This window comes from Pteropus vampyrus, unplaced genomic scaffold, assembly GCF_000151845.1.
Source record: "Pteropus vampyrus isolate Shadow unplaced genomic scaffold, Pvam_2.0 Scaffold300, whole genome shotgun sequence".
NCBI lineage: Eukaryota > Metazoa > Chordata > Mammalia > Chiroptera > Pteropodidae > Pteropus > Pteropus vampyrus.
This window is the reverse complement of record NW_011889081.1, coordinates 1,293,710-1,305,061: the sequence shown is the minus strand read 5'-3', so window position 1 is coordinate 1,305,061 and position 11,352 is coordinate 1,293,710. Positions and strand designations below refer to the sequence as shown.

General features: G+C 50.7%; 1 protein-coding gene across 1 annotated transcript in view; it reads right to left on the bottom strand.

Moving 5' to 3' along the window:
• Nucleotides 1–11,352, bottom strand: part of SRL (sarcalumenin) — a 34,564-nt gene that overhangs the window by 8,585 nt on the left and 14,627 nt on the right. Inside the window, exon 2 of the mRNA XM_011376622.2 lies at nt 1,927–2,952. Within this exon, the coding sequence (XP_011374924.1) occupies nt 1,927–2,952 (1,026 nt within the window). The remainder of the gene's footprint in view (nt 1–1,926; nt 2,953–11,352) is intronic.

Below are 11,352 nucleotides of genomic sequence, written 5' to 3'. Positions count from 1 at the left end.
CCTATGAGAATCTAATTAATGCCTGGTGATCTGAGGTGGAGCTGAGGCAGTGATGCTAGCGTTGGGGAGTGGCTGCAAATATAAATGAAGCTTCGCTCGCTCCCCCACCGTTCACCTCAAGCCGTGTGGCCAAGTTCCTAACAGGCCATGGACCAGTACCGGTCTGCAGCCTGGGGGTTGGAGACTCCTGTCTTAGAGGACCATAGGAGTCTGCATTTCATCCTAAGAGCACCAGGAACCAGGAAGAGGTTCTAAGCAAACATCTGACCTGATCAAATGAGCATTTGATCAGATTTACAAGGCTTCCGTGGAGCACAAGCTGAAGGAGCTGCTGTGGAATGGGGAAGGGGGTTAACTGTTGCTTCTGACCATCAGGAGATGCCTGTGACCAATGTAAAGCGAAGCACAGGGAATATGGTCAATAATATGGTAATAACTATGTATAGTGCCAGGTGGGTACTAAACTATTCAGGGGAATCACTTTGCAAAATATATCTATGTCTAACCACTATGCTGTACTCTTGAAACTAATATAAAATAATGGTGAATGTCAACTGTAATTGAAAAATCAAAAAGGGGGGGGAAAGGTGAAAGGGAATAAGAGGTTTAAATTTCCACGTATAAAACAAATAAGTCATGGGGATGTGGTGCACAGCATAGGGAATATAGTCAATACTATTGTAATAGTGTTGGACAGTGTCAGAGGTTGCTGGACTTATCATGGTGATCACTTCTTTAGGTACATAAATGTTGAATAACTATGGTGTACACCTGAAACTAAAACAATATTGTGCGTTAGTTATATTTTAATAAAAATCTTAAAAAAAAAAAAAAAAAGATGCCCATGACCACCTGCAGGTTGCTGAGGTGGCTATTTCTACCTAGGCTGGTTGCACAAAGGATTTTAGGTGATTAGATGTGAGATGGACTTGGGACTGTGGGGCAGAAGGAGACTAGTTCTACCAGAGATGGAAGCAGAGAACTGATGTGCCTTGTGGAACATCTCAGGACTCAGGCAGCCCTGACCGCAGACCCAGGACAGAGAGAAAAAGGAGGGGGAGGGGCTGGCTGCAGACCCGCCCCCTATGGAGGGTACAAGTAGCTGGCAAGCGGTATGGAAACTGAATTCTTCAGGGAAACCCATGGGGAAGCCATTTTGGAGGGTAAAGACTGATCCCAGTTCCTCTGTCTATCTTAAAAGCCCAGCTCTTTGTCCAGGCCAGCATCCTCAGTGGATGCCGCCATGGGTGTCCTGGCCATGCCTACAATGTGATACATCGCCAACATTGTCCATTGGCTTTGGCCCTGCCCTCTCCCTTCCTTGTCCCTCAGTCCCAAGAGGGTGACTGCTGCTGCTCCGAGTGAACGTCTGCGGGATATCACTGTCACAACCAGCCTGAGATTTCTTATCAGGATCCTGACCCCAGTCCCACTTCACCCCACCTGACATGGCCTAGTCTTCAAGGGGAGGCCCCAGGTGCTAACCCTACTGTGATTCCCCACAGGGGGCTCCCAATCCACTCCCCTGCCCATATATCTCTTCACCAGCCTGCACAGGGCCTCAAACCCTGCCGCCATGTCCCTTGTCCTCCAGGTTAAGGCACTGGTCCATGTTAAAGTACTTCAGGGAACCCAAGGGGCAGGCCTCCTGAGGGCCTAACTCAAAAGTAACCGGGGTCCTCTGGGCCTCTCATCAAGGTCCATGGTGCAGCCTCTCACTGGGTCCCTCCAAACTGGGAAGAAGTGGCTCAAGGGAAGCCCAAAGGCACCCCCTGGGCTGGGTACCCTGGACAGGGTCTCCATCCCACAAACCCAGGCTGGCTGGGGCTTTCCCGCCCCACCCTGTCCCTGCCTGTCCCACTACATACAAGACTTCCAGGAAGAGTGCAGCTGCCCAAGTGCCGGAGCAATTCTGGGGTCCCCTACCCTGAGGCCCCTCCTTGGGCTCCTCTGCCTCAGCCTCTGAGGCCTCGTCCCCCTTGGACCCTGGATTTGGTTCCTCCGAGCTCAGCTGGGCCCCCTCATCCCCATTGCTTGGGGTTCCTGCTGCTTCCTGGGCTTGCCCCGCTTCCTGGGCTTCCCCTGCTTCCTCGGAGGCGCCCCCTGCTTCCTCTGAACTAGCCCCGTCGTCGCCGCTGTCCTCCTCGGATTCTTCTTGGGATGAAACTCCTTCCTCGCCTCCGCTGTGGCTGCTACCCTCTTCCTCAGAGGAGGCCACCTCTGAGTCCTCCTTGGACACCCCTTGGACCTGGCCCTCTGGGGGGTGGTACTCCTGGGTGTCCCCTGTCTCCGTGTCTGGGCTGGGGCTGGGCTTCCCCTGGTCCTCAGGCCCCTCCCTGGCTTCTGTGTCCACCTCCATGACTCCATCTGGCCCTTCTGGTCCCCGATCGGGCCCTGGGCTGCCCTCGCCTGCTGTCTCGGGCATGTGGGCCTCCTCGACCGCCAAGGTAGGAGAGGCCCCTGTGCCTTCAGGCTCTGCAGCCCCAGCTGCTGCCCCCTGCACGGGGTTGTCCCCTAGGACCTCCTTGGCTTCCTCAGGGATCGGGTGGCTCCCAGCCTGTCCTTCGGCCTCCTCTGCTGGGCCCTCTCCCGCACTGAGCTCAGGTCTCCCCTCTTCCCCGGTTCCTTCCTCCCCTTCTGGAAGGTGGGTGCTCGCTCCTGGTGGCCCCGCAGAGTCCCCGGGGGGAGCGGACTCTGAGGCTGAGGCATTGGAGAGGCTGGCTTCAGGGTCAGAGCCTGGGCCGGGGGCGATGGGGGCCCCAGCAGCAGTCTTCTCTGAGCTCTCAGCCTCCCTGCCATCTGGGGAGTGAAGGAGCAGGTTCTTCTCTCGAGGGGCCGCCTCTGCATAAAGCGCCCTTTCCTTCTCCTCTAGACTTGCATCTCCAGCAGAGAAATGATTCTCCAACAAATTGCCAACATCTTCTGTGCCACCCGAAGCGGAAACTTGCAGTTCTAAATGGTTAGAACACGATTGGTCAGTTTCACAGGGTTGGCACTCGCTTTGCTTCTCAAAAGAGTAACTCAACCTAGCTCTCATCCACCAAGAGTGAGGTGTGTGAACCTGGCATCAGTGGCACCTCCCTCCCTGGTTTTCATAACTGCCCTGTGCAGCAAGCAGTGAGGATGTTTTTCCATCCTCTTCCCAAGACTCGGAGGCCATGGCTAGAGGTGGTTACAGAACCACTCACTGTCTGTCACTGCAGGATTGAGCAACTGCCCCACTCCCAAGAAGCCTGCCCCTGACTCTGAGTGAGCCTCTCACTGGGTCCTGATGACTGCGTAGGGACGGAAACGGGTGAGCCCTTCCAGTCCTTCCTCAACCTTGCCCCAGGCAGGCAGGCACGTGCAGCCTGGCTCACCAAGAGATCTTTCCAAGATAGGAGAGATGCCCTGTCAGTTCCTAGAGTCATTAACCAACATGCTTTTTATACTGCTATCAGCAAAGGCGTGCAAACAGGTGTGTGCAGGCCAGATAATCTTAGGTTACAGGGCAGAGTACTTAGGGGATTACTTGTGGCTCTCGGCCTTATTAAGTCACACATCCAACTCTGTCCCCTTAAGGGCAGGCATTTGCTGGCCTTGCTACCTTAGATTAGAGGCGACATGGCCTAAGGAGAAGATATCCAAAACGGGAAGGGCCAGGGCTTCCCAGTGGCCTTAGCCAACCTCTCCTGAGGGGATCCCCTTCTAAAGGCTGGTCATTTTAACAGGAAGCTGAGGACACAGGGAGCACAAGGCAGGAGAGAGCATGATAGGGGCCTAGCCTGTGCTGAGACCTCTGTCAAGACAAGTGTCATTTATTTGGAAAATGGAATCAAAAGAAAGGGTTATGCCTATCCCTTCTGCCCCCTCCCAGTCAGACTGGGACCTGTTTAAGGAGGAGGCCCTCAGTAGGGGAACACTGCTGGGTCTCAGGGATGAGGGACCACAGGGCCCTGCCTTGGGCCAGCTGAGACAAGCAAAAGAGTCCTTGTGAGTCAAGGCTCCCTTGACTCACAAGGACTCTTTCTGAGGAAGCAGCCTCCCACCTCTCTGCTGGGTACAGACACCCCCCTCTCTCAGGCTATATAGCCTAATAGTCCCATCTCTGCCTCAACAAAGAAAAGCCACCTCTTGGGGTACCCCTTCTGCCTCAGGGTACCTATACACCTTGAACCCTAAAAGCTGGGGCAGTCTCCAAAGACCAAGAACAAATATTTTCTCATTAGTCCCCACAAATACAACCTGTCATCAAATTCAGAAGAATGGAAAGTTTGGGTGCCTTGTATTATAAAGAAGCCCTGCATGTTGATATAACACCTCCCCGAGCACTTTCCCACATGTGACAGCGACCAAACCTCCTTCATTACTGTCATCCACATTTCAGAGCTGAAGGTCAAGAGAAAGCCTTTGACTTGCCCAAGACACAAGGTGACTGGAACCCAGAACTGTCCACTTCTTGTCAAGGCCTTACACGCCATGATGTATATAGGAGAGCACAGTGGCACCTTTTCCCACAGGTACCTCGCCCCTCCCTGCATGCACCTTCTCTCCAGGCTCACGTCTGGATTGTAGGAACCAAGGGTGAACTCTCCCTATGTTCCCAGGGCTGGGACCCTCCCTGCCTGACCCATGGAAAGTGCTAGAAAGAGGTCCATGGTAAAATTTGGGTACAATAAGAATTCCTGGTCTCTTAGTCGGGGAGCTGGAGGTTACTCATTAAAATTTTTTTTCATTACCACCTATATGTCCTTTGCCTGCATCTCCATCCTCCCCATCACCACCCTCTGGAGAAAAATCTATGGCAGGAACTTGGTTTAAACCAAGGAGACTAAAAAGTCCTCTGAGCAGCAAGTTATATATCATTTGAGATACATTTATATAATTAACTCTTCAGTGTGCCAGGTAGTGCTTAAGCACTTTATATATAAAACAATTTACTTGATCTTACTCAACTTACTGAACCATACTTGCTTATGTAAAACAAGTCTTACACTTATCCCTGTTTTACAGATGAGAGGACTGGAATCAAAGCCACTGAATGCCTTGCCCATCACAGAGCTGGCAACTGGCTGAGTCCATTTCACTCCAGAGTTGCAAAGGAGGTCTCTTGACCCTAGAGGGGTCCTACACCTGTACTACTCAGAATGTGGTCTGGGCACCCACAGCATCGGCACCACCCAGGAACCTGGTAGAGATGCAGACCCTCGGGCCCCAACCTAGACCCACTGAACTAGAATCTGCATTTTAACAATTTGTTTTCACATTACAGTTTGAGAAGTGCTGGTCTATACCACCTGATAAAACTGCCTCTAAACCAGTGGTTCTCAGAATATTGGAACCACCAGGCTCTGGGTTGCACTCCTCCACCCTCGTCAAAGGCTCTGGGTGAATTAAGGTATATCCCCAACATCGGTACTTTAACAAAAAAATTCTTAGGTAATTCTAATGTGCAACCAAACCTGAAAAGTGCTGTTAAGCCAATAATCCTGACTCTGAGGCTTCTGCTCTCAGCCTCTCCCCACTTGTGTGCCTACTTGGGGCTCCTAAGTTGGATGTTTCATCCAGAGCTTGACATGTGAACTTCGAATAGCAGTGGTCAAGGCTTCTTCTCTGGGGAGCACTTTCCTCAGGCCTCTGTTGCCCTCTACTGATGATGATGATGATGATGATGATGATGATGATGATGATGATGGTGGTGGTGGTGGTGGTGGTGGTAATGATGGTGGTGATGACTGCGATGGTGGTGATGACTGTGATGGTGGTGATGGGGATGGTGGTGGTGGTGGTGATGATGGTGGTGAGGACTGTGATGGTGGTGATGACGGTGGTGATGACTGTGATGGTGGTGATGACAACTGAGTCTGACCACCTATGGCATTTCTAATATTCTTAAAACAACCTCTGATCCTGATGGAAGTGAGAGGGCTGCACAGTACCAAGGGAAATGAGGACCCCAGACTTTGGGGGTTTACCATGACCTTTACAATGTTGTGTATTTCCACTCCTATGCCCTAGACAGGAAATCAAGTGTGTGCACGTGTGTATCATATTTGCATCTTTACTCTTCTCTATTTTTTACGACTTAGAACCAACCTGCTAAGAAATATGGAGTGAAAAAGACGGAGGGTGATGGCTTAATGCCCTGTGACCTTCCTTCCCAGGCTAAAAATAACTTTTCTGACACAGTCTCTCAATGAAACGAGCTGTGCCATTGGGCCCCAGAGCTCAATCCCCAGGAAGCAGCTATGCCATTGGGCCTGATCTCTCCTCTGGAAGGCACAGTCAGAGGCTCTGAGAGCCTCTGATTAAACTCAATTCAATTATGTGAAATCAAACTCAGTGTCTTCCCTCCCTCCCTGACCTCCCCAGCATCTTGCTGAAGCCCCTCATTGGCCCCTGGAGGAGAAGTGGAGGAGGGCGAGAAGACCCAGGACACCCTAGACAGGTTGAGAACCCGGTAAGATGAGTCTTGGCCTACCCCAGGACATGCAGTACTATACTGTATTTGCTGCTGCCAAGGCCCTCACACAAGCCTGGGCACTTACATCAGGGCACAAGAATAGCAAGCCCCTAGCTCAAGCCCAAGACCATGGGAAGGCCCATGTACCTGACAGGCTGGTGCCCTGAGTAGAACATAGCATACACCAGTTCTGCTTTCTCTCCTGACACCCCCTCTACCATCAGTCTTTCTTTGAGGGTCAGCCCTCAGCTGCTCCCCCTACCCACAGCCTCAGCTATAGTCCAGGCTCGGTCCCTCTTTTCTCTCTCCACCACCAACCAAACACCTGACTATTTCCCCAGCTTCTAACTTGTTCCAAAGAACTTTTCACATGGACTCAGAGAACTGTGTAGTTTCCAAGGGCCATGGTAGGTCCAACTACAGAGGAAAAAGCTCTGACCAGAGTTGTGACAGAGCCCCAGTTCATGGCTCTCAGTCTAGGGTTCTTTCTGCTCCCAAGTAGTTTGCAAATCATGTCTCATGAAGGGCCAGGGGTCCATGGAAGTGTCTAGTGGGTGAGGGAAGATGAACAAACTGGGATTCAGCCAACTCTTTTGTACTTTCTGCCCAGCAGCCCTCCTTGAGTCTGTCTCACTGCTTAAAGAGGGGGGTAGGTGGTTGACAACCACTGCTCCTGCTTCCCCTGCCTCTTCCCTAAAAATTCCTCTATCCTTCTCTTGATCATTTTCTGTGAAATCCCAAGGAGCGCCCCCTTACAGCATCTTTTCATTTTGCTGATCTACATGTGCCAGGGACTGAGATAGATGATATTTTGTCTCGACGCAGAACTTCATGCTTTCTAAAATTGTCTCATGTTCTTCTTTCATCCTCTTAGCAGCCCTCAGAGGCAGGGAAAGCAAGAATTATTAACCTCTCTTGAAATAAGGAAGCGGACAAAGAAAAGTCAAGTTGTTTGCTCAACAAGCCATTCCAGGGATGGGCTAGAACTCAGGCCAAGAAACAAAACAAAGCTCTCTGGCCCACGTGGGGGTGGCATCTGAGACCTGAGAGCTTTCCAAGCACAGATGCCCGGTCTCCAGGGGTGAGTAACTATGAATCCGGTATTTTACAAGATGACTCTAATGAACACTAACATTCAAGAACCAAGCTCTGAGTCTCCCTCAGTACCAAGTATCAGGGAGTCTCTCTTGAGATTGAGGAAAGAGGGGTCTATTCAGAATAGAGTTTTGTTGATCTGTGTTGAGCCTACCTTATGGTGCTAAATTTATTCTGCTTTGGTGGAATACAATGTAAACTCAATTCCAACCTGTCTAAGTCTCCTTAGCACACAGTTCTGAGGATCTGCCAAGATTATTCCTCCACATGACTTCTCATCTGTTTGACTGAAACTACTGAGTCCAAAGTCACACAGAGGTAAAATACCTTTGACTGTTACACACAATTATGCAAATGAGTCAACAGTAATAAAGCCCCAGGGGTACAATCACTTTCCAATTCTACCCCAGGACATATCTGTCCCAAGGAGTCAGGAATACCAATCTTGGTGTCCAGGGAGTCCCACATCTGTCACCAGGCTGCCTTCCACCTACTTGGACATATCATCGGCCGGGCCTCAAGTACAGCTAAAAGTACTTCAGAAACAGTGTTCACAGAGTCAGAGCAAGCACACCGATTCTTCCATGTTCTAGACCTTGTCTCTAAACACTCCTAACTGGGCAAATGGTCAGCACTTCTTTTGGTATCACATTGTTTCTTGGCCTTATTTACAGAATAAATGCTCACTCAGAGTCTCTCGTTCTTTCACTTCTCGGATGAGACTTCAGATAGCTTTGCAGATGTCAATGCTGAAAAGGACCTCAGAAGGAAAGTGCTTGTGAGAGGCAAGGGTTGCCCGTATCCTCTGAGGACACTTGAGACCTTCTCTTTCACCATTCTTTCACCAGCCTTTACCTCTTCCCCCCAGACAAGAGGACCAGGGTGCAGTGAACAAGGCAGCCACTCTTGGAAGGTCCTTCAGCTTCCTACCCAAACTCCTGAAGTCAAGGCTAATCCCACCAGGACATCTTGTCCCTGGCTGGACTCGAGCCCAAAAATGATTCACCCATGAGACAGGATACAATGACAAAGGCACCAGTAAGAGAGAACCATGAGGTTGGGGGTCAAAAAGGACCTTCTCACAGACTCACCAGTTTGATTTCACCGATGAGGATCCTAAAACCCTAATGAGTGATTGCCCCAAGGCCACAGGGCTAGTTAGGCTAGTTAGCAGCAGGCTGGTTCTAGAACGCAGCTCACCGCCAGCTCCGAGTCCCGTGAGCTTTCCCAGCACCTGGCCACTGCCCCTGCCAGATATGAGAGGGGCTGTGTTGGCCTAAGAAGGACAACGACTTCTTAGTTTACCTTCCCCTTCCTCCCTTTACAAAGGATGCTTAAGATTTCAAGACAATTGTTTTTAACCCCTAAAATCCACAAAATTGACAGATAACTTCAATCCCTGTCCCACCCCTACTTCCTGGGAATCCTTGGTTTAGGAGGTACAGAGAGAAAGCACCCACAATCTCACAACCATTGTACATACACAAGCTTATCACTGATGCCCAGAGGATTCATGACTGTGGGTGAACATTGTTTTCAAAATGCAAATGCCTTTGGAAGAAGCAAAACATGAAGCCCTAACCCCTCGGGGTGACCCGATTATTAAAGGGATACCCTGTAGAGCACCCAGTCTGCCTGAAGTGAACAGAAATCCTTGTGGGAGTTGATAGGCAATACTTTCTCCATTCAGAGAGATGAGCTGGGCAAGAGAGGAAAGGAAGGAGGGTGAGATGCAGGCTGGATTCTGAGACAGACTGAGGCAGGTGGCTAGCTTTCCCCCCACCTCCCACCTCCCACCTCCCGCCTAAAGAAACAGAATCTCTCTGGGATCCATGAGGACAATCTCTGGGAGGTCAATATTTAACATTGGGGCAGCAGGCAAGGAGAGACCCACTGGAAGCCAAAGAAGTTTGGTCCCCAATGTCCCAGTCAACCTTGGGCTCAGGTCAGAGCCATCGTGGCCTTGGCAGGTGGAAAGAACAATGAGACCAGACCCACCTCACCCCCAACACAGGAAGCTGGAGGAAATCTGCTGGATTCTCAGGCTTAGAAATAGATCTGACACTTTCCCCAGCCTGAGCCGAGACCACACCTCAGGGCTTTCCTTTGCTACACGTCTCAGAGCCAAAATAGTCTCTCTAGATGCAGATAGGAGTCAGGAGAGCCAGGCCCTGCTGGTTACTGTCTTACTAACCAGCAATGTGACCTTGAGCTGTTCCTCACTCTGCCTATACCCAACTCCACTCACCCGTACGAGACGCAACACAGATAATAGCACCTGCTTTGCCAACTCCTTTGGAGTATTTTAAACCGCAAGTGATTTTTAAAAGCATTCTATGAATGTCAGGTATAATAATAATTATTTCCTAGAAAAGCAAACACGCCAGGCCAAATCGCAGGTTCACTGAGTAGGCCAAGACAGAACCAGCTTTAGACAGAAGTTCAGTTGGCTCATCTTCTCTCTAGTCCTTTGACCCTCTGCTTCTGGGGGACCAGTTAGAGGGCCAAAGGAGGTCTTTCTGCCTGGGACTCTGTCTCCTCTTCTCCCAGCCAGAAGCAGCTCAAACGAGGAGCTGTGGGAGATTGTGGGCTAGCCCTGCTCTCTTTGTGAGGTTCCAGCTGAACTGGGAAAGGAATGAGCCTTGGCTGTCAACACTCCTGGGCTCAGATCTCATCCTGCTGAGCCCCAAGTTAACTCTCACGGTCACTGACTCCCAGTTTCAGCCAGCCCTGACTCACCCAGAGACTTCTGAGGCCTCACATGGTCTCCCCTCTCTCCTCTACCTACCAGACCCTTTGTATCCAGACCCTGAAGCAAGTTAACCTGAATACAAACGTACACTCAGGGGACATCTAAACAGACCCACTCATCAAGGCACATCTGTGAGAATGGATGAGAGGCCCCGGCTGGAGGCAGAGTGACTTTGGGCCCTTCACAACTCTCAGAAAAGGCAACAGAGATGGAGAGAGGCCACTTGCAGTGCCAGCATGGCCTTGTGTCCTTATAAGTGAGCACAAGGAGCAAAATGATACGCCCTTCAGAACCAACTGGGGCTTTGAGAACGGTGCTTTGACCACGCCACAAGGACAGAGCGAGAGTGGCTCCAGCTCCCATTCAAGCAATGCCTTGCTTGTCCCGCTTGGCTGAATTCAGAGCTAATGTTTTCATTGCTTTGAAAGGCCTCACACGTGGGCCTGCACAACCACAGGTACCCCTTCACCCCAGTCGGCAATGCCAACCCCACCCCACACCTGCTCAGTGGTGAAGTGCCCTTAGCAGATCTAACCCCCCACTGCCAAGGAGACCAGAGAAGCTGACCATCCCCAAGTCTGCTCAGAGAAGGTCAAGCCAAGGGCAGAGGCTGGGACAGCAATAGCAAATATTCTACCCTGCATGTTCTGGTCCAGAGACCCTTCTAGAAAAACTGCTGTCCAGGTACCAGGACGCCAGATCTTCTCTCTGAGAGGGCTTCGCCAAATTTGAGATAGATAGGTTCCACTTCTGAGTCCAGACATTCTGACCCCAGACCTCATCTTGTTATTCAGTCCTATAGTTATTTTTCCAGTAGAGACTTCTAGAACTAAAAGGAAACTTAAAAATTAACTAGCCCAACTCTTTCATTTCACAGATGAAGAGACCCAGCGAGTCCCAGAGAGGGAAAAGTCACCTAGCAAGTTGGGGACAAAGTCAGACATAAACACAAGGTCTCTAGACCCTCCACCCTGGTCTTTCACGCAAGATTCCAAACAGTCATGACTTCCTACTCTCCCTGACATTTCTAACCTTTCATGACCACATCTTGCCCTGCCCCTGG